At 41.9% G+C, this 22478-nt stretch overlaps 3 protein-coding genes across 3 annotated transcripts; all 3 read right to left on the bottom strand.

Annotated features, from left to right (window-relative positions):
* Positions 1–860: 860 nt before the first annotated feature.
* LOC127778901 (uncharacterized) lies at positions 861–3864 on the bottom strand. The gene is made up of 7 exons (XM_052305546.1): positions 3549–3864; positions 3156–3405; positions 2929–3081; positions 2739–2844; positions 2542–2656; positions 1834–1890; positions 861–1725 (listed from the first exon to the last, which is right to left on the bottom strand). The coding sequence occupies exons 1-6, from the start codon at positions 3594–3596 to the stop codon at positions 1855–1857; spliced, it is 708 nt and encodes a 235-aa protein (XP_052161506.1). The 5' UTR covers positions 3597–3864; the 3' UTR covers positions 861–1725; positions 1834–1854.
* Positions 3865–4689: 825 nt separating this feature from the next.
* LOC127778385 (probable inositol transporter 2) lies at positions 4690–7552 on the bottom strand. The gene is made up of 4 exons (XM_052304974.1): positions 7289–7552; positions 6723–6793; positions 6172–6615; positions 4690–6054 (listed from the first exon to the last, which is right to left on the bottom strand). Exons 1-4 carry the CDS (start codon positions 7419–7421, stop codon positions 4915–4917), a joined length of 1788 nt encoding a protein of 595 aa, XP_052160934.1. The 5' UTR covers positions 7422–7552; the 3' UTR covers positions 4690–4914.
* Positions 7553–14616: 7064 nt separating this feature from the next.
* Positions 14617–15476, bottom strand: LOC127780405 (glutaredoxin-C9). The gene has a single exon (XM_052307313.1). It carries the CDS (start codon positions 15474–15476, stop codon positions 14886–14888), a length of 591 nt encoding a protein of 196 aa, XP_052163273.1. The 3' UTR covers positions 14617–14885.
* Positions 15477–22478: the final 7002 nt, after the last annotated feature.

Genomic DNA, 22478 nt, shown 5'->3' with positions numbered 1-22478 from the left:
CTAAACGGTTTCCATTACACGATGCGTACCTGGCTTTCTGATTGCGTTTGTCCTACGACATATAAATGACGCTTATTTACATGGCTCTACAGTAAGAAAATATTTTTTAAAAAAAGAAAAAAACAGCGAGACCCATATACTCCCTCCTTCCCTAAATGTTTGACACCGTTGACTTTTTTAAACATATTTGACCGTTCGTTTTATTCAAAAACTTTTGTGATATGTGTAATACTATATGTATACATAAAAGTATATTTAACAATAAATCAAATGATAGAAAAAAAAATAACAATTACTTAAATTTTTTTGAATAAGACAAACGGTCAAATATTTTTAAAAAAGTCAACGGCGTCAAATATTTTGGGATGGAGGTAGTATATATCAATGGCGACGCGATTTCTCGCCGGGAAGCATCTCGGCGCTCTCCGCCGGAGGACGGCGGTCTCCAAATCCGCCGCCGCCCCTCCTCCTCAGGTATGTAGACAAACAGATCAATTGCACAACCAAACTAATTACGAGATTTAATCTTCATCGATGATGTCCGTAATCTAGCTGTTGTTAGTTAAGTTAATTTCCTGCTTGAGCTCGGATGCTACAATTACGTTAATTGTCTACTTTGCATACCTGCTTACGTGATCATAAAATTAAGGACCTCAAGGAGTATAAGTATCACGTACAACATTATTTAACAATTCCATGTGTACAGTGTACTTGCTTGCATATGTATCGATCTCAGCTTGTTTTTTTTTTCCCTCTATATAACTGCTCCTACAAATTTTAGGGAGGATGCACGTTCAGCAATGGAAGAACTAAAGAGGTTGCATCTTCCATGAATGTGGACGAGGGAATACGAGTGCTACATGAAGAATTAGCTAAAATTGAAGCTACGAGGTGAAGGAACTAACATTGTTCTTATTCTTGTAAATCGTACTTAAACCACCTCAAAAGGTCCCACTCAATGCATGATTAGTAACATACATACAAATGTTCTCTCTGTTGTTTTGACAGCAAGGAAATAGCCGAGACAATAAGGTACAACAGGTTCCACAGAAGGTGTATAATGGGATCAGTTGTTCTTGGGATGGGCCTTGCAGGTGTCTCTTGTGTCTGGTATACCCATAATCACAGGAAGGCCGTCAGGGAGGTGTTTAGGGAGCTGGAGCCGGAGCTGAAGCACGAGATCTTGAGAAAGTATTCATCACCAAGTAACTAGCCATGTGTCCAGTTCAGCTCTCCTTCCCTTGCAATGTGCTACTTACTAATCAATGGCAATGACTCTAGTGTATGCAATGTTACCTCGTGTTTGATGAAAGATTACATATCTGTGACTGTTTAGCTTATTGATAAGTATCCAGATCTCAAGGTAATTTGCGATATCCAACAAGACTGCAACATAGTACTCAAAATTGGCTTCCTCACATCAGGTCATGAGACCTGAACGGCAACATTTCAAGTATGATGATGATATAATAACGCTTAAGTTATAGAATATTTGTAGCAGATGCATAGTTAGGGACGCCAGTTTTTGTATGGCCTAAATTAAATAGCTAGTTGAGAGGTCCACCATCTCCTCTCCTGTACAGCCCTTTAAACAAAATAATCCTCTACTAGTTTTTGCATGTTAGTAGAAGTCTCATCATGCCCATGCAAGAAGATATATAGCTTCTTTCGCCTGGTTAGTCTTGCCAATACACTGACTTAGACAAATCTACCAGCCAGATATATCTGTCAAATAAGTAGGCTAACGGTTATTATTCTATATAACTCATATAAATGTTAAGCTGCCAATTGTTGCAGATACTAGTAGAAGAGAGTCCAAGGACTAAATAATACCTCTTGCTCATCATATCCACTTCAATCTACTTCTGCAGCGGTGCTTGTGCTCACAACCTAATTCAGGAGAAAAAGGAAGGGTTTAAAACAGATCAAAATCAGTTATCTACAATTTACTTCCCATGAATTCAACTTGGTCTGACTTCAATCTAACTGGAGTACTTTTGTACCAGAGCTGCTGCTACAGTTTTTTTAACATGTCAAACCAATCCTCTGCCATTACTTCCCCATGAACTCAGCATTGTCTGCTTCTACCATGTGACAATTAATGGTTCAGGAGGGTTATTTACAAGAAACAGCTTGTCATAATGTTCTCAAGATTTCAATATCAGTTGTACTATCCTCTTGAAAAAACAGAACAGAAAATAAATGCTAATTACTATTAACAGCAACAAGGAACTCTAATGTCATACAGTACAAGTGGTTCAGTCAGGTTAATGAAAACAACAATCAAGGATGTTTGGAGGACATGGCAAGAGGGAAGTGGAACTTTTACATGATGATCACAATCACCAGGCATCAAACTGATGTAAATCCAGAGTTAGTTGAGAAAAGAACACAAGGTAGACATGCTCTCCAGAGCAAGGAGCTGAGTGGAATTTCTAACGTAGCCACTTGTGATGCTGTTATTTTCAAGAGTATCTATGAAAAAAATCACACCTTCGACAAATTAAAAAGTGGAACATTTTAAACGCATGTTGTTGATACCTGCGAAATGTAGTCCTTAAGCTTCCCACTGATGGACTCATCCAATGCTCTCTCTGCAAGCTCATACATCATAGAATGGCCTTCTGGCCCACTAAGCTTCTCTTTCAGTAGGTACCTAGATCAAAGAAGGGGTAAATCAAAGAGAACTCTTCCCTACAAATTACCAATTTCAGATAACACAAGAAATGACCACCAACCTTTGCTGCACAAGGAGTTCAAGTGCCTGCTTGTTGTTACCAAGAACAGGGTGGTTTTCATCGCTCTCATTTAAACCCAGCCGTCTCAATTGATGCCAGAGATCCTCTGAAATGTGATTGACAAACTTCAGAAATATAATCATCGGTGAACTTTTCCTGACTCACATATTGATAAAACGGGAACCATTACCTTCAGAAATTTTTCCACCAGACAGATGAACAATGCTAATGACAACAAAAGCGAAGCCAGACACATGGGCAGCCTCCTTATGCTCGACGTACTTGCTGTACACCTCAGGGTCTAACTTACTGACCAGGACGTAGCTCTTCGCATCCACATTAACTAAAACGAATTCCAATTCGCTCGTCATTTTATCAAATTCCTCAAGGAGGGAATAAGAGCAGAAGGTAAGTTACCCTGCTGCTGGGAAGGGCGGCCGGAGCGGGTGGACGGTGCGCGTGTCCTCTGGAGCTCCCTCATCTCATAGCCGAAGGTGGCGGCGAGCCTGTCCCCGGCCTCCTTGATGACGAGTGCCGGGAGCGCGCGCTGGCGGTAGTTCTTGGTGACGATCTGCGTGAGCTCCTCCCGCTTGATGGGGCAGCCGGTGGTCTGGTGCGTCTTGAAGAGCACGTGGCGCATCACCTCCGCCACAAGCTTGTCCTTCTCCTGCAGCAGCAGTGGGCGCAGCCCCCCCGAAAGGGCGGGACCGGCTGGTCAATTCGTCGAACACCTCGCGTGCGTGGAGCCTTGTCGCGAGACAAGCGAGAGGAGGAAGGAGGGGGCGGAGAGAGAGAGAAGGAGTAGAGTACCTCCGTGGAGATGTCGACCTGCGCGTAGTCGTCGCTGACGGTCGCCATCCGAACCAACAAGGGAAGGAACAGGCGGGGGAAGAGAAGAGGAAGAGGAAGAGGAAGCTTCTCCCTAGGTCAGGAATGGGGGATTGGGTGAGGAATCGGCGGTGAGGTTGGTGGAGAGTGGGGCGAAGGAAGAAGGAGGACGCGTCGGCCGATCTGGTTGCAGCGGTCGGCGGCGGCGGCGCACGGGGGGACGAGGGGAGATGGGCGGCGGCGGAGGGGATGCGTGCAGGTTGAGGAGGGAGGGAGAGGGCGGAGTTCGCGCGCAAAAGCTGGCTTTTGGCGCCACCAGTTTTAGCTGAATACTTGATGGGCCTAAAGAGGCCCAAAGCATGAAGCCTCCGTCGCTCCTCTGGCCCACTATCATAACAAAATAAATTTATTAAATTTTACAAAACTTATTCTAATATAAAATTGTTTAAAAATTTTGTTCATCTGTCTCAAAATATAAGTATTTCTTATTAATCTGGAAAAATAGTTATCCGGATTTATAACTAAAAGTTATTACTTCCTCTGTTTCAGGTTATAAGACGTTTTGACTTTGGTCAAAGTCAAATTACTTTATGTTTGACTAATTTTGTAGAAAAAATAGTAATATTTTTAACCTAAGACAAATATATTATGAAAATTTACTCAATTATAAATTTAATGAAATTATATTGGTGTTGAAAACATTACTAATTTTTTCTATAGAGATAGTCAAACTTATAGTAGTTTGACTTTAACTAAAGTCAAAACGTCTTATAACGGGAGTACATTTTAAGATGGAGGTAATAGTAATACATGTGTTGTGAATGATAAGACGAAATCCACAAGCCTCATTGGTTACCCATATATATTTCATAATAGCCTAAAGCGGTTTATTAATTAATTTATAGGTAAAAATTTTATATATATATATATATATATATATATATATATATATATATATATATATATATATATATATATATATATATATATATGTTCGTAGCGGCTTAAAAGCCAACGTTAAAAATAAATTACATTTGAAATATCTTAAAATCAAATTCAAAATTCAAAATTTGGTTTTTGCTTTGGCTTATTAGGTCAACCGATGGGGCTCCACAAATCACCATATGCAAATGCCATCAATTTTATAAACTTGATGTGATATGAAATCAGTGATGAAAGTATCAAAAGTTCATCTAAATTTCACCTTAAACATAAATATTTATGACTAGAAGGACTATTACATGATGGGGGCTACATGTTTGTGCGTGATCGGACCAAATCCACAATCGTTCGTTCATTTGCAACGAATCAGTCATCAAAACGCTAAATAAACTGGCCTCGTGTCGTGTCACACGCCACCGGTCTTTTCGCCGCCGTCGCCGTCGCCGCCGTGGTGGTGGCGGCGCTTGGCCCAGAACCTGAGGCGGAGCTCCCTTCCCTCGAGCATCTTCTCCACCTCCTCGATGGGGAGGCCCTTGGTCTCCGGCACGCAGACGAGCACGAACGCGAGCGCCGCCACGGACAGCCCGCCGAAGATGAGGAACGTCCACGCCGCCCCGATGGCGTCCGTCAGCGACAGGAACGACTGCGCAACCGCCAGGTTCGACACCCAGTTCGCCGTCGCCGCCGCGCCGCCGCACACGCCGCGGTGCCGCAGCGGGTAGACCTCCGAGTTCACGATCCACGGCACCGTCCCCATCCCCGGCGAGAAGGCGGCGATGTACAGCGCCAGCCCCGCCATCGCCAGCCACCCGTACCTGCTCGGGCACCCCCGCGTGTACCACTCCCTCCCCTCGCCGCGGCACGCGTCGCGCGCCGTCGTGTTCGACGCCGCCGCCGCCGCCGCCAGGCACGCCCCGGCGCGCAGCTTGTCGCCGCCGCCCGCCGCGCAGAACCCACACCCCGTCGACGCCGCCGACGCCTTGAGACACCTCGTGCAGTCCCAGAACGAGGACGACGAGCGGGAGGAGTACTCCGGGCATGTGAGCGCGCCGACGTGGAAGTGGGCCGTCTCGGCGGCGCCGACGGGCGGGGAGTGGGAGGTGGCCTCGTGGAACACGGCGGAGAGGAGGGCGAGGGAGAGGATGACGCCGGCGAGGCTGATGACGAGCAGCTTCCGCCGCCCGGTGCGGTCGATGAAGTAGATGCTGACGAGGGAGCCGGCGGCGTTGAGGCCGGCGGTGACGAGGGACAGCGCGAGCGCCGTCTGGTTGGAGGCGAACCCGGCGAGCTGCACGATGGTCGGGCTGTAGTACATCACCGTGTTGATCCCCACCAGCTGCTGGAACACCTGCAGCCCGACGCCGGCGACCAGCCCCCGCCGCACCGTCGCCGTCGTCATCAGCAGCGCCACCAGGCTCGTCTTCTCCGACGAGCTCCTCTCCCGCGCCTCCGCCTCTACCGACTCCTTCAACTCCTCCTTCTCCCTCTCCACCTCCTCCGCCGAGTATATCTTCCTCAAGATCGCCTCTGCTTCCTCCTCCCTCCCCTGAACTCAACCACAAAAAATTTTAAAAAAAATATTTGGCGGGAATTAACAAAGTGATTTTATCATGAAAATTTAACCAAAATCAAAATGTTTTATAATCTGAAATGGAGGGGATACCTTTCTGTAGAGCCATCTTGGTGACTCGGGGAGGAAGAGCATGAGGAAGAACTGGACGACGGCTGGGACGGCGGCGACGCCGAGCATCCACCGCCACGTCCCGGGAGCCTTGGTGAAGGCGAGGTTGATGAGGTACGACAAGAACTGCCCGCCGGTGATGAGGAGGCCGTTGGTGCTCACCAGCGCGCCGCGTATCCTCGCCGGCGACGCCTCCGAGATGTACAGCGGCGACGTCATGGACGCCGTCCCGACGCCGAGCCCGACGAACACCCGCCCCACCACCAGCTGCGCCGGCCCCGTCGCCGACGCCATCACCGCCGCGCCGGCGAAGAAGAGCGCGTCGGCCACCAGGATCGACGTCCGGCGGCCGTACCGGTCGTTCGCCCACCCGCCGATCGCCGCGCCGATGATCGCGCCGGCCACCGCCATGCTCACGATCATCTCCTGCAGTCGACACCACCAATCCAGCAAAATAAATTTTCAGAAATTCATCGTGTGTTTGTGTTCTTGCTGAAAAGTTTCAAGAACGTGTCGAGAAATTTGGTTGCGACCTGAAGCCATGTGTTCTTGTCAACTGAAGGGAAATCGTCACGGATGTAAAGCAGAGCTCCTGAAATCACACCTGCAGAAACACGCAACACCACAGTGGCAAGATCACTTCGCTAGCTAGCTAAGCAGGATACTGTAATTTAATTACTTTTACTACTTCAAATCTTCAAATATTCAGTTAAATCCAACTAATTAATCAACGGAATCTGATCACTTCAATTCTTCCAACTAACTGGTGTCTCCAGAAATCTCATGACATGAACAAAAAAGAAAGCCTCTTTTATCTGAAATTTTCAAGAACTTGCTACTGACACTGACAAGAACCTCAATTGGGCATTTCAGACACACAAAACCTGACACTAATAATCAGTGGAACTTGATCACTTCATCTCTTCCAACTAACTGGTGTCTCCAAAAAGCTCATGACATAAAACACACACACAGAAAGCATCTTTTATCTGAAATTTCCAAGAAGTAGCATGACACTGACAAGATCACAAGAACCTGAATAATTGTGAATTTCAGCCACAGAAAACCTGAAACTGATCACCAATCAAGAGTATATTACCGGTGTCGTAGCCGAAGAGGAGGCCACCGATGCCGGCGGAGAAGGCGAGCCTAAGGACATAAGGGTTCCTCCATGAGAGGGAGAAGCACTCTCTGAAGGTTGAGCCATCGAACTCATGAACACCTCCCTCCATGGCTATCTCTCTAATCTAATCTCTCCCCCCTTATCCTTTGCATCCCAATGCTTAGAAATGAGGAGCACAAGTTGGCCTCTGACTAGTATAAGTATATCTGCAATTCTGCATAGAGGTGTAGTACTAGCAGTAGCAGAGTCCCCCACTGCATTGTCTGCTTGTGTCATATGGTCACAGATGACAAAGAGAAAGAGACTGATTGATCGAAAAGGAGAAGATTCCGGATTATGGGATTGGCGTGATCTCGCCTTGTCAGTGTTTACTTTGACTCCAATGACTTGTGGTGGTGGTGATCCTCTCTGATGGTGACAACGAAGACGATTTTTAGTAGGATAATAAGAGGCATTATTTGGTCCGTAATTTTTTTTTTGTCCCTGTTGACTGATGTTCATTTTCAAGTCAAGCTTCAGTGACTGAACTGTGGAAATGGATTTTAATCTGTCAAGTCATATTTGTTTTTTTTACTTGTAGAGGTTAAATTCAAACTTGTAAGTTTGTGAAGTGATATTAGTATGACATATCAATCTTATCAATTTTTTTTCTATTTTTTCTATAATTGTTTAAATGACACGTAAGAAATGAAGGGGCATCCCCTCAAATGTGAACTCTGTAACTGAAAACTGGTTTGTTTGTGCAGGTGTCAGCGGATGGATAAGTGGGATGAAGTTGTTTTCTATCCATTTCCTTATGCCAAATTTGATGTGCCTCCAAGTAGCAAATGTGAATTGCGTGATCGAAATGATGAAAGAAACTCTGTACCGAACTGTGTTTGTTCATGTGCATGTTCCCTGCATTATTTTCTGTCGCTGCTGTTTGTTGTTTGCCTACAGTTTAACATTGACTACAGGGCCGAGTGGTCAAACTTTATCAAATTTGGACGAGTTTAAAATGGATTGGTCGAATCTTTAGGGCAGTGTATGATTAAACTTTCTTTTGACTCATTTGATCTAGATGGCGCCTATCTTTTCATCTTAGTGGATGGGAGTTCAAGATACCAAAGCGCGAGTGAGACAGCTACGTGAATGCATGTCACTGCCTATCAATTCCTTCCTCATCATGGTCGATGCGAAATTCCGTGCAAATGGAAATCCAAATCATCTCCAAAGTTGGGCAGATCTTTCAAGCATTTCTGGAGCATACTTAAAATGTGTTTACGTATGTGCCACTTTAGTACTTTAGATACCTTAATTTCTTTATAATAAACAAAACAAATGGCTAGTACTCATGCTGGTGGATAAGGCAAACATCTTAAGGTGGGAAAAACAAAACTAATGCGATTAAATCAGACAAAACTGGTAGCATGGAAGATATGGTGCGAACGAAACAGACATGTTGCATTTGCTAACCAAGATAAATAACGAGATCAAGCTGTGGAGCATGTGTGGAGAAAAAAAAACATCACGAAAATATCCGCTTAGCATATCTCGGTGAAGCTGCTCCAATTTTCTTCTTCCTTCTTTTTCTTCATTCAGTTTTTGCCTTTTTTTTCCTTATTATCCTCTGTCTTCCTTCCTTCTTTCACCGTTTCAGGGAAGCTGTCAATATTTGCTCCCCTGCTTAATATAACACCAGTTTAGCTTGGCTTCGGTTTAAAAAACAAACAAAACGAATGGCGCAAGTTAGGCTACAGAGTATACATAGCAGGAAGGCACCATAATTGTGATGCTTTCAAGAGTTCAGATAGGAAGAATGAAATTTTGTCACCGTCATACGATTTCAAGTTAAATTTTGGATCAAATCATAGAGAAATCACTTAGAGATGGTGAGATGGGCATATCTCCAGATGGCTGCTTATTATTTGTCCACACTCTCTGATAGCTTTAGTTTGCTTAACTTAGCTTTCTGCCTCTTGCAGTTGAATCACACATTCTTGGCACACCTGGAAAACGGCCGGAGAACCCTGAACTCTCGAGCCATCTAACTGCTTCTAGTGTATTGTAAAATGCCTGGCATTTTTAGTTTAATTACTCCCTCTATTTTATATTATGAAAATGTTTTTGATTTATTACATGTCAAATTTCTCTAAGTTTGACTAAGTTTATAAAAAAATGTAGCAAAGTAGCAAACACCAAATCAGTTTCATTAAATTCACTACTGAAGATGTATTTTATAGTGTATCTTTTATGTTAAATTATTATTATATTTTTCTATAAATTTTATCGAACTTGGAGAATTTTGACTTCGAATTATAATATGGGATGGAGGGAGTACATCAATAAACAAAAAAGGATTAAACTTCTGTTCATGGAAAACAATCTAGGAGCAATTAATGGCTAATACTTGTGGTACTGAGGATCATCTCAGGTTTGGATAGAGCTTCTTATGGTCAAGTACATATCAACTTTTTTTTCTCCCTTTTTAGAGCAGCACTTGATCAGGCACGATGTACTCAACAGCTAAGCTAGCATGTGCATACAGGACTAGAGAATGCTACTAGAGTACTAGATGGCAAAAGGAGACACAAGAATGAAAGCACAACCGTTGGATATAGGAGTAATCCAATCCAAGGGCCCAGATTAATTCATTTTTGCCATTTTCTTCTAGGCAAGAACAGATAGGAGTATTTCACAGTCAGCTTTCATCTCTGTCCTGTACTGTCCTGGCATGGTGTGTGTGCAGTGTCGCCAAGTGTTGGGTGCTGGTGGCCGCTTGTCTCCTACCACCACAATGTTTCAGACTTTCAGGATGGTCCAAAATTAGCTCACAGAACATCAACATATAATCTTTTCATATTATGTCCAATCAACAGCATGAAAGAAAGGAACTTTAACCTCTACAATACCTGCATGCCATGTGCATTTGAAATCCTGAAGTATGGGCACCAGTGTGTTCTATACTGTTCTCTTATCTCTCTTCTGAAGTCTGAACAATCCATATCATTCTTGGAATCTTCTGATCCATCTATCCAACCTAGCACACAAGCTGGAAGAGATTAGGTTTGTTACTTTAAGTGGTCTATCCTTTTTTTTAATTGATCACCTGGAAGAGATTACTAGTATAACTGTCCTGATTTGATGACACAAGCATGTTGAAAGATTTGGGAGATGTTAGCCTAGGAAGTTGTGGTCAAAGTGGTCACACAATTTGGTAAGTTAAAATATGGATCGGAGCAACCCTAGGTGAATGCATGGGTCGGTCACATCACCATACTTTGTTGCTTGATTTTTTTTAACGACTAGCACAAGACGGTGCGAAGTTTTATTGATAAAACAGGAAAAAATTACAAGATTACAACTCTGGAGGGTCGTAACCAGGAAAAAGAAAAAATATACCACCATCCACATACCAACAACGTCTAAACACAAGTCCGGGAGAAGGCTAGCACCGGACCGGCCGCCGCTAAGCGTGACCGACCGCCGCTAGACCAACAAAGGAACACAAACGAGATCGCCACACAGCAAGAGGGTGCCAAAACGACGTCTTCAAGAAGAGAAGCGACGGAAAACCGCCGCCGCCGTCCGTCAAGGCTCAAAGGAGCTAGGACTGGGCTTTCACCCGGCAACCACCCTTGAGGGACGAGACAGCATGACAACGCCCTCAGGAGGGGGAATTAACCATCATTGTCGGTCTGGCCAAGGCCGGGCTGGGTTTTCACCTGCCGCTCACTACATGCGAAACCACGGCTGACACACCGATGCTCCACCGCCAATCAACCTCTGCCGACATGTGGGACCCCTGCACCAGCGCCCTCTGCCGGCTAGCCTTCGTACGTCGAAGACCACACCACACCCATTTGCAGCTCCTCCACTCACCAAGGGAAGCTTTGGATGCTAGTTTCCGGCCACTGATGATTAAACTAGTTAATCATGCAATCATGCATAGGGCAATCACTGCCTAATATTTTATAAAGACTGTCTGCTCTATGTTAATAATAAATTGCTGATACAATACGCACAGATACTGTATTTTGCATGGACTGCCCTATCAAGAAAGTTAATTTTTTGCTTAAGCGTTGTAGATACGCAACCTGGTACCATCAAAAGCGTAAAAAAAATGACCAATTAAGTACTGTATTTCAATGACCTAATCGCCCTTATATTTTCTTTCTTTCTTTGAGATAAGGATGATCTAATTATTTAGCTACTAGGACATGAACACCTACCTAGCCTGCTAAGAGCCCATTGTAGCTTTTGGGCCGAAAGAACAGTCCACAGCCTAATAGTAGCCCATTTCAGTACAGCCAACTGTTTCCAACCGTTTGAACATTCCAGCCCATCATGGGCTTTGCTATTATGTTCTCTCCTCTCGTGTCAATTAACTTGACAGTAGTAGTTTCTTCATCAGTTAAGGCATCTACGACTGCAATTAATTAATTAGATGTGGTTTTGGAAACAGAAAGTACACAACAGTAGAAAGCATACTGTACTTGATCATGTACTCTCTCCATTCTAAAATAAACATATCTAATACGGGATGTGCCACGTTCCATACTGTGTTAGTTTATTTTGAGACCGAGGGAGTAGCTGGGAGAGGCAATCAAAATGAGCAGTTGATTATTTTTTTTAATTTATTGTACGAAGGACGTTGATTAATTAAGATTTGGCACTGAAGTGAAAAGTGCATATACGTACACATGAATGCATGTACTATATAGATGATGAAGAGAGAACGGCATGCATGTGAAACGCCAACGACTTTCAGTTAAAGAAAGGTAACAAGTACCTTAAGTTGGGTGCCTGCATCTGCATGCAGCTGGTAGTGTTGATCGATGATATGATCATGGCATGCATATGGCCGATGGATGGTCCTAAATTGTGTGTCTTCGTTAATTTCTTTGACCACTTTAATTTGAGAGATTATGCATATATATTAATATTCCTCTGATCTTTGCATATGGTGGTGGTGATCCAGGAGGTAAAATTAATATAATTAACATTCTTTTTTTTTCTTCTCCTCATCACGCAGTGTGCATGCATGCATACCCCTCTCTCTCTAGTAGTTCTAGTATATTTTGGGTCTGTTTGGGAGCTTTAAATTATGAGAAACAGCTGTTTGGTAGCTAGCTTCTGAGAATCTAGAAAAGCTTTGAAACCTAGCTTCTCCAGCTTCTAGCTTCTTAGGCTGTGTTTGAGGAGAAGTAGATTGGGAAGATTGGGAGATACGCAAAACGAGGTGAGCAATTAGTGCGTGATTAATTAAGTATTAACTATTTTAAATTTAAAAAATGGATTAATATGATTTTTTAAAGCAACTTTCATATATAAAATTTTTGTAAAAAATACACCGTTTAGTAGTTTGGGAAGCGTGCGCGCGGAATACGATGTGCAATCTCACCCAATCACCTAAGAACGAACGCACCCTTAGTTCATTTTTCAGAATCTGTAACTACAGATTCTCAGAAGCTGTGGACTGTTTGAGGCAGCTTTCTACAGAAGCAGCTTTTGGAAAAAGCTGCAGCTGGACCAGCTCCCCTAAACATGGCATTTGTATCTCTTGTACCGATTTTAGATAGCTTATTAATTAGCTTCTTTTTGAAAGATTCCTAAGTGATGGAGTGAGACTGGTTACACGTAAGCATTTACGTCATGCATGGTGGATCGATATGGTGCTACGATTCACAGAGAGATTGATCAGTAGGACTGGAACTGGAAGTGGAGTGGTGCAACTTTTAATTAATTAGCCATAGATGGTCCCGGCCGGCCGAGTGATCGATCATCCATCTTGCTGCTGATACGCACACTACACATTGTGTAATTCGTAGTGACATATGGGTCTCGTCCCATTCTAAATTGCTTCATTTTACAATAGAGAGAGTAAAAAAAAGTTAAATGACTTATAATATAAAATAGAGGTAGTATCTGATAGCAATAGTCAATCAGTTGGCGTCACGTAATTAACAATGTAACATATGTATACAAATGATCGATCCAACCATATATATGAGATCTCTAAAATGCATTTAATTATATGTGCGTACATACAAATATAGACGCCTAAGAAAGAGAGAAGAAGCTATACCTTAATTACTCCCTTCCTTCGACCCAAAATATAAGAGACTTTTAGATGTACTCCCCCCTTCCCATAATATAGAGGATTTTGGGTGGATATGACACATTCTAGTATAATGAATCTGGACAAACCGTCTGTCCAGATTCATTGTACTAGGATTATAGGACAGAGCGAGTATATCGACACAGAATTCAGATCCATAGTATTAGAATTTATCGCGTTCTGTATTAGTTATTAGTTGCGTTTATGTACTTTGGTGTGACGCGTGCTTTGCCAGGTCATCACTGGTCAGGATACTGCAAGCCTAGCTAAGCTACTAGTAGCTACTGTGTACTAGCTAGCTAGTAGCAAACGCCATGGCCATGGCACAGGATGGATCAATGGATGGATGGATATAGAGGGTTGGTGTTGCCTCGCCATGGCGATTTGGCAGCCAAGTTGCCCGCCCTATTCCCGGAAACTGATGTATGACTCTTTTGCATCCACCTTGCTCATCCATCGATCACATACGCAATGCAACGCAACACAAGCTTTAAATAATTTTCTCTATCTCTCTCTCTTTCTTTCTCTCAGGTCATGTATATATGCAATTCTAGCTAGCTCTTTTGCCTGCATTGCATGCAGTGACTGACCCAGCCACTTAAAAGCACTGTAGAACCAGCAGCTAGCAGCTGCTGCTGCTTTCGCCATTACATACGTATACGTATACGTTGCTTTTGACTGTCACTAGCTCTGCCCTGACTGACCATGACGACGGCCATCAACAACAATCATCTGTTAATTGTTTGCAATGTGTGTGTGTGTGTGTGTGTGTTTGTCGATCGTACGTCGATCGATGATGAACCAAGGACGACACTGCAGCTTTAATTTGTTCATCAAACGGTCATGCCACATGAAAGAATCTCGCAACCAACTCTCATCAGCTCAAAGAAAGAAAGAAAGTAAGAAACGGCCATCAGTTAGTTTGAACGAATAGTACTATAGCGTATACATCGCTACGTGCCTCATGCTGTACGTTCAAAAGAAGCCAAACTTTTGCTTCTTTGCTTTTTTATTTTTTTTGTTTAAAAGAAGCCAAACTTTAGACTGTGTAATGCTAGCTAGCTACTGTATGACTGTATCTCTCTTTTCTCTTTTTTGATCGATCAGAGTGAAGACACATTGATCGATCGGCACCTTTTAAACAAACTCAAGTTTTGGAAAAGCTAGCCAAGAACAACGTACACACCATGCAATTAATTAAAAGCACTGCATTTCCATTGCATTTCAAACTCATCATCGACCAACAAGTAGCTTAAAATTAATTAACACACCGCATGCTCTTCGCTAATTAACCAACCGATTTAACAGCACACCACACCACACCAACCTAGGTAATTAAGCTAAGCTAGATCGCGATAGATCACTCTGTTAATTAATTATATCTACAAACTCCTCCTTGAGATAGATTAAAACCTTGATTAATTAATTAAGCATCACACATTAATCAATGCAAGGTAGGGATCGATGGATGGATCAGAGCCAGAGGGCGCCGGCCTGCTTGAGGAGGGGGACGAGGGTGCCATTGATGTGGCACGCCATCACCTTCTCGACGCCGCCGAGGAGCCTGCCGCCGACGAACACGACGGGCACCGGCGGCTGGCCCGGCGGCAGCAGCTGCGACAGCGCCGCCTGGATGTCGGCGGCGGCGGCGAGCTGGTCGAGCTCGTAGACGGCGGGGCCGACGCCGAGGCCGAGGAGGAGGCGCTTGACGACGTGGCACATGCAGCACCCGCTCGCGCTGAACACCACCACCGCGTTCCCGCTCGCCATCCTCGCCACCCTCTCGTACACCGACATCATCGCCGTCGCCGCCGCCGCCGCCGCCTCCTCCTCATCCACCGCCGCCGCCTCCACCACCTGCATCCTCATCCTCTCCTCCTCTTCTTCAAATGGCACGATTGCAATGTAACACAAACACACAATGGCAATGAGAGGAGGAAGAAGAAGGTGGATGATATATAGATGGAGAATTGGTGTGGTGCGAGGGGGGTCAAAGGAGTGGCGACATGGAAGGCTTTTCTGGCAGTGGATGGTCGCGAGCTCGGCGAACACACGCTCTGACATGGCCACTGCCTAGCTGAGCTGAGCTGAGCTACCCAGTACACTCCTTTCTTCCTTTCCTTCCACCACGATACGGTTACCAGAGAGAGATGCAAGGTGTAGTAAGCAAAAGCAATGGAGGAGGTTAAAGTGACTAGTGTTGCTTACTAGAAAGCTGGTGGCTTTTTGATAGGGGAAAAAGACTAGTAAAAGAAATAGAGGAGCTCTCTGGAATGGAATGAAGAGAAATGGAGCTAGCTAGCTAGTACATGTTGCATGTTAAAACAGTTTCCCAGAAGTAATTAACCATCCAGTGTGCAGCTACAAACCGTTCAGATATTCTCGCACAAAATATGGAGACAGATTTTATCGTACTCGAGAGGTACAGAATTGGAAGTATACTCCCTCCGTACTTGTAAAGGGTTTAGGACAATGTTTAAGTCAAACCTTGAGAATATAAATCATAAATAATTTTTAAATTATTGAGTTTGAAAATATAAAAAATATATGAATAGATTTGTCTTGAAAAATACTTTCATAAAAGTATACATATATCACTTTTTAATAAATATTTTTATAGAAACAAAAAGTCAAAGTTGTGTTTTGGAGACCGTGTCACTGTCCAAAACGATTTCCTTTATGAGTACGGAGGGAGTATATATTTCGCTCTCCAGTGTGGTGCATGCATAGATTTTACATTGCTAGAAAAATTTAATGTGGTACATTTGATACCCTGCATGACAGAAATTATGGTTAATTAATTATCCGATTCTTTGAAAGATTCCTATCAGCTGAATATTCTAATTAACTAACTCCCCAAAATAGGGGCGATGTGCATGCTTTTTTCGTTTCTAGAAGAATATATATTCATGATGGTTGTATGTATACATAATGCTCCATGTGTTTTGAGTGATATTGCCACTAGTACAGTACGGGGTATACTGTACAGTATAGGAGCAGTAGTATACTACTCTACTAGTATAGCTGTACATGGAGACGGCTGGAGGAGGCGACGTCACGTACGGACGGCCACTGTGTGAAGCGCCGACAGCCCGACAGCATAACGGCGCGGCCCCCTCCGTCTCATCTCCGCCGTCGTTTGACTCCCCCGGGCCCACCAACGCAACCTCCCTCCCGGGGGTGGGGCCCACCTGGCAGGTGGGCCCCGGTGATGACCTCCTAGTCGATGGTTCATGGATCGTCGACACGTTACATCACGCGTAACCGTCTGATCGTACCGCGTACTACTACCCTTCTTGCCATGCGTTCCGACCTCATCGGACGGATGGGAGCATGCATAGATGCAAGCAGGTAAATGCATGTCTCGTTTTGCTTTTTTTTTTTCACAATAAAAGCAAACAATAAAGGAACTAAAGAATACTCCATTCATTCTTTGGTTGGATGTGACACATCCTAGTCCAGTCCAGATTCGTAGAACTAGGATGTGTCACATCGACACATCCAACCTAAATTCCTGATATTTTGGGACCGAGGGAGTATATTAAAGATGATCAGTGATTTATTGTAGGACAAAATAGTTTTTTTTCTAAGTATAGAACTGGATACATAGAGAGAGTTATATATGTCCGTATGCCTTGGACGATCGACACACATGTTATAAATGGCGGAACAAATTACGATATCGTTGTATTGAGCTTAATTCAGAAAGCAGCCCTTATTAGATCAAATATTATTTTGATTTTGGAAAATTTTAGCTCAAGGTTTTAAACCTTTTCTACCTGCAAGTTAATTTCGTCTTAAAATCTAAAAATATTGTACTTAGATCAGGATTTTTCAATCGAATCTATGAATGTTTCTAGCCTAACTCATTAGTTTTCAATTGATGCAAGATCGACTTGCAGAACACCATGGAGTGGGAGAGTGTGGATCTCACGCATGTGGCTCAATCTGATAAAAAAACGATGAGGCACACCACAAAATAAGCATTTCATCACATGGAAGGGAGAAGGGACACTGGCGGGAGGATGAAGAAAGAGAGGCCAGGTTTCCTAGAGCGGTGTATATGCTTATTTTGCGGGCATAGACAAAAAAAAAATGGAAAACCAAACTGTCAAGGAAATTGGAGGAAAAAAGATTGAGTAGCGGATAAGGTGTTCACCAGATTCTTATCCTAGTGAGCGTTCGCCAGTTAGGTTTTCTGTGATTCCGACTACTTATATAACGCGATTGACCATGCAATTTTAAGCTGGTTTTAATTCACAGTGAAAAAGAAACACACAATTTTAAACTAGATCTAATTCATAGTGAAAAATAAATGCAGAATGCCGGAATGGCCGAATGGGTGATGAGCGGTAAAAAGGTGAAAGAATGAGCTAGGTGAGAGAGAAAGGGAGGGAGTGAGAAGGGTAGCATCGGAGAGTGTGATGCAAAAATGCGGTCAAAGGAGGGAGGAGAAATGGGCTGATCTGATCTGATATCGCGAGGTTGTGCTTTTCTTGCTTTTTGCTGCATTCATGCATGGCTGTCTGCACGGGATGTTGCGCAGCAGCTGTTATACGTACACTCTTCTGATTCCTCTAGCTATATTAATAGCTTCTTTTAATTTACTGTCAATTGATTAACTATACCTTAATTTGATGAGAGTAAATTTCACGAAATTATATGTACTCAGATCGATCTATCGTAAAACTATAATTTTTAATGAAGTGTGTATCATAAAAATTTATCAACTACTCCCTCTGTTTCACAATGTAAGTCATTCTAGCATTTCGCATATTCATATTGATGTTAATGAATCTAGACATATATATTTAGATTCATTAACATCAATATGAATGTGGAAAATGTTAGAATGACTTACATTGTGAAACAGATGAAGTAATTTTTTTTTTCACGAAACTACGTATTTAATCCATCGTATCACCAAATTTTAGATTTAATATCAATTTTATTATAAAAATGTAGCTTTACATAAATGCCTTAAATCTATAGTTTTACTTGTTATAAATTCTATTTTAAATCTGTAGTTTCGTACTCCTACATACTTAACTTTGTATTTTACGATAGTTTGACAGTTTTATATATACTCTTATCTTAAGCTAGTATACCTACAGTACAAAGAGATGCATAACTGCAAGTGTATAAGAGATCGAGCAACGACTGGAACAGGGAAGCTAGCTGCTGCTGCAGGTCTCAAATTACTTCTTACTTTTGTCGATGGATCGATCTGCATGCGCGAGCGGCCGATGCTATCTCTCTCAAAGCTAGCTTTAAAAGGCGATCGATTGATCCGTGCCGGCCTGACCATGCAAGCACGCGAGCCTGACTTCCCTGACTGACTGACACTGCATGCCCAGGCTATAGCTACCTCACCTCGATCACCTGCATATATATGAATATGGATACTCCCTCTTTTCTAAAACATAAACATTTCTTAATTAGACATTAATTTCAAATGTTTCGGAGTGGAATCTAGGCAATTTTAAAAATTTTAAAAACCAATCATTGAGTTGACGAGAACGGAATTCTTTTCCTTGATAGATCGAATTAAGTGCTTATATTTTAGAACGGAATGGTATATACACCGCATTCTCTGTAGCTTAATTCTAGAGCGAGAGTGGTGTAGAGGTTTCTGTTTGACGCCTTGTGCTTGTACTCCTCTGTGGAGTTTGCATTGTTGCACCCAATGCAACTGCATGCAAAGTACTCCTTTCCAATTTCCACGACGACTACTACACTACAGTACTGCTACTGTGCCTACACAACACAGTGTACAAACACAAACACAGAGAAAAGCTATTAGCAGGCGTAGTACGTCCTGTCCAGGTGCCAACATCAACATGCATGAACCAACATGCTTGTCATCTACACTGTACTGATGGTGTATTCTTCTATATATAGCTTCCTTCTTTTCTTTCTTTTGCCTCCCAACATGAATAATATATGATCAGCTAGCTAGGAGTATATATATGCTTGGTTTGTTCCCCTTGGCTCTAGCTACTACTGCATGCATGCCTTCGATCTTAACTCCCCCGTGCATGCATGCATGCAGATGAAGCCTAGCTACAGTTCTAGGATTTTTTGTGTGTACACATGCTTTAATTTCTTCTACTAGCTAGCTATTTCATTGAGAAAAGGTTTTTCTTCTTACATTTTGTGAATCAAGTAATGAGATACTATTCCCTCCGTCCATAATAAGTTCATTTTTAGTCCATTCCGTTTATCCTAAAATAAGGTTATATTTGAGTACATTTTATTGGAACTTGTGAAAGTACGTAGGATAAAAATGTGTTGGGAATTGATAAAGAGTGGAATAATTGCATTGGAATTTAATAAAATGAGGGTAGTTTAGTCTTTTTAATTAGTTTTGTATTGATATATGTGAGATGCTTCCGTTGAATTAAGAAGCACAATACCTTTTTTTTTTTTTCTTAAACGAGTTATCAACTCGTTCACATTGCATGCCTGGGTTATCATTTATTCATATTATAAATATTAGAATTTTAAATATATCATGAATACGTTGATTGTTTTTTGAATTATATAGCACTTAATTAGATTACAAGAATTAAGGGTTACAATGTCTATTCGTTTTTTGTTTAAGTGTATATGCATGTGAATTATGGTTTTTTCTCATAGGTTTTTCTCTTGCCTGTTTTTTCTCTCTCTTTTCATACTCTACATTTCCACACTCCACACTACGAGCAAGACATATATCATGCTTTAGAGCAAGGATAATAGTGGAATATAAGCCCGTACTATAAGCTTATGTGAGAGAGAAATGAGGAATGATAACTTATTATACATGTTAGATCTAAAATGGGCTATTAGCCAATAATTAGCTCTACTGTTAAACTCGCTCTTACTATACATTCATTAATTATGCATGCTTTAGGTACAGACATAATTTAATTTCAGCTTGGCCACACCATATATATCTATTGGCTGGTCCAGTCCCTGGATTGATTAATAATACTCCCTCTGTACTCATAAAGAAAGTCGTTTAGGATAATGTTTAAGTCAAACCTTAGGAATATAAATCACGAATAACTCTCAAGTTGTTGATTTTGAAAATTTAAAAATTATATGAATAGATTTGTTTTGAAAAATACTTTCACAAAAGTATACATATATCACTTTTCAATAAATATTTTTATAGAAACAAGAAGTCAAAGTTGTGTTTTGGAGACCATGTCCCTGTCCTAAACGACTTCCTTTACGAGTACGGAGGGAGTATACTCTATCCGTCCCAAAATAAGAGGGATTTTGGATAGATGTGACACATGCATCCTAGTACTACTGCCTGTTCAGATTCGTAGTACTCCCTCCATCCACAAAAGTTACGCATATTACTTTTGTCACAAAGACCAATGAGAAATTAATCTTATTGGATGTTACAAAATCAAGGAGTAAATGCAAGCATGCAACCAATGAGTATTTGGATGACTCCTTGGGTTCTCATAAAACATTTAATTTATCTCTTCATTTAAGTCTTAAATACATAAAGATTACAAATAGGAACAACTTATTTGGAAAAACTCAAATGTGAAATATGTCTAACTTTTGTGGATGGAGGGAGTACTAAGAGTGTCACATCCAACTAAAATATCTTATATATTGAGACGGAGAGAGTATGTTGCTAGTTGCGACGCTGTCAATCTGGGTTAATTGCATGGCGTAGTAATGAAATGCATGCCCAAAAAAAAAGGTAGCTGGTGCCTTGCATGGTTGCATGCATGCCCTGTGATGGCCCACCCCTGCAATGCATTGTTCATATGATATCGATCGATCCATCTGAGGAGATCGATATCGATAGATGTTGTCAAAGACTCGACGACATGCACACGGTTCACACACATATTGCAGATCGATTGAGATATATATGATGGATTAACAAAGTCGCATCTATGATCATATTGACGTATTGTATCTGCCGATTCACAATGACAACCACTGCGAGTTACAACACAAACATCAATCTTATGATTTCTATCGATATGATCAGTGATCATCAGTTAATGATCGACATATATATGTCGATCATTAATGCGTCGCATGCATGCATTTCCACTGGGGGGAAAAAGGCGAAGTTTGCAAATTTACTAAGCTACAGTAGTTTACTTTGGTTTGCATGCATGAAAAGCAACTTAAATTTATGAAACAAGGGCATGTTTAGTCGCGAAATAAAAATTTTTGGGTGTCACATCGGATATTTGACCGAATGTCAGAAGGGGTTTTCGGACACAAATGAAAAAACTAATTTCGTAACTCGCATGGAAACCGGGAGACGAATCTTTTGAGCCTAATTAATCCATCATTAGCACATGTGGGTTACTGTAGCACTTATGGCTAATCATGAACAAATTAAGCTCAAAATATTTGTCTCGCGATTTTCCCCTTAATTGTGTAATTAGTTTTTCTTTTAATTTATATTTAATGCTCCATGTATACATCCAAGAATTTGATGTGATGTTTTTGGGAAAAACTTTTGGGGAACTAAACGGGGCCAAATTTCGTACATGGCACATGCATGCATGCGGTGTCGTGTTTCTCCAATATAAAAACCGTTTCAGCAAAAGCTAGTGGCGAGGTAGCAAGAAATCATGCATATATGATATATGTGACGTGATGGATATGATGAGCTTACCAAAAGCTACCAGCTGGAGTACTAGCTTAGCATGCATGCTCAAATTAAAAAGGAGGCATACGTCATCATATTGCTTGCACAGTGCATGCACTAATATTTGTTTCTTGCTTCCGAACTTCAGTACGGTAATATCTCTACCTTACTGTTTAAATGGATAGAACCATGTCATGCATATTTATTACTCCCTTCATCCCCTAATATAAGGGATTTTGACATTTTACTGGCACTGATGGACCATTCACTTATTAAATTTTTTTGGAATTATTATTTATTTTATTTGTGACTTACTTTATTATCTACAGTATTTTAAGCATAACTTTTTGTTTTTTACATTTGCACAAACTTTTTGAATAAGACGAGTGGTCAAACAGTGTAAATAAAATATTAAAATCTCTTATATTAGGGACGGGGAGTACATC

This window comes from Oryza glaberrima, chromosome 7, assembly GCF_000147395.1.
Source record: "Oryza glaberrima chromosome 7, OglaRS2, whole genome shotgun sequence".
Classification (NCBI taxonomy): domain Eukaryota; kingdom Viridiplantae; phylum Streptophyta; class Magnoliopsida; order Poales; family Poaceae; genus Oryza; species Oryza glaberrima.
The sequence above is the reverse complement of the archived record's forward strand: the minus strand, read 5'-3'. Positions and strand labels throughout refer to the sequence as shown.

Bases quoted from the DNA above. Each gene is read 5' to 3' on its own strand.
- LOC127778385 (XM_052304974.1), bottom strand. From the start codon at position 7,421: ATGGAGGGAGGTGTTCATGAGTTCGATGGCTCAACCTTCAGAGAGTGC. The intron at 6,794-7,288 runs GTAATATACTCT...GTGTTTCTGCAG, and splicing joins CCTCTTCGGCTACGACACCG to GTGTGATTTCAGGAGCTCTG. The intron at 6,055-6,171 runs GTATCCCCTCCA...GGTTGAGTTCAG, and splicing joins CAAGATGGCTCTACAGAAAG to GGGAGGGAGGAGGAAGCAGA.
- LOC127778901 (XM_052305546.1), bottom strand. From the start codon at position 3,596: ATGGCGACCGTCAGCGACGACTACGCGCAGGTCGACATCTCCACGGAG. The intron at 2,845-2,928 runs GTAATGGTTCCC...ATCACATTTCAG, and splicing joins TGGTGGAAAAATTTCTGAAG to AGGATCTCTGGCATCAATTG. The intron at 2,657-2,738 runs GTTGGTGGTCAT...TCTTTGATCTAG, and splicing joins GAACTCCTTGTGCAGCAAAG to GTACCTACTGAAAGAGAAGC.
- LOC127780405 (XM_052307313.1), bottom strand. From the start codon at position 15,476: ATGTCAGAGCGTGTGTTCGCCGAGCTCGCGACCATCCACTGCCAGAAA.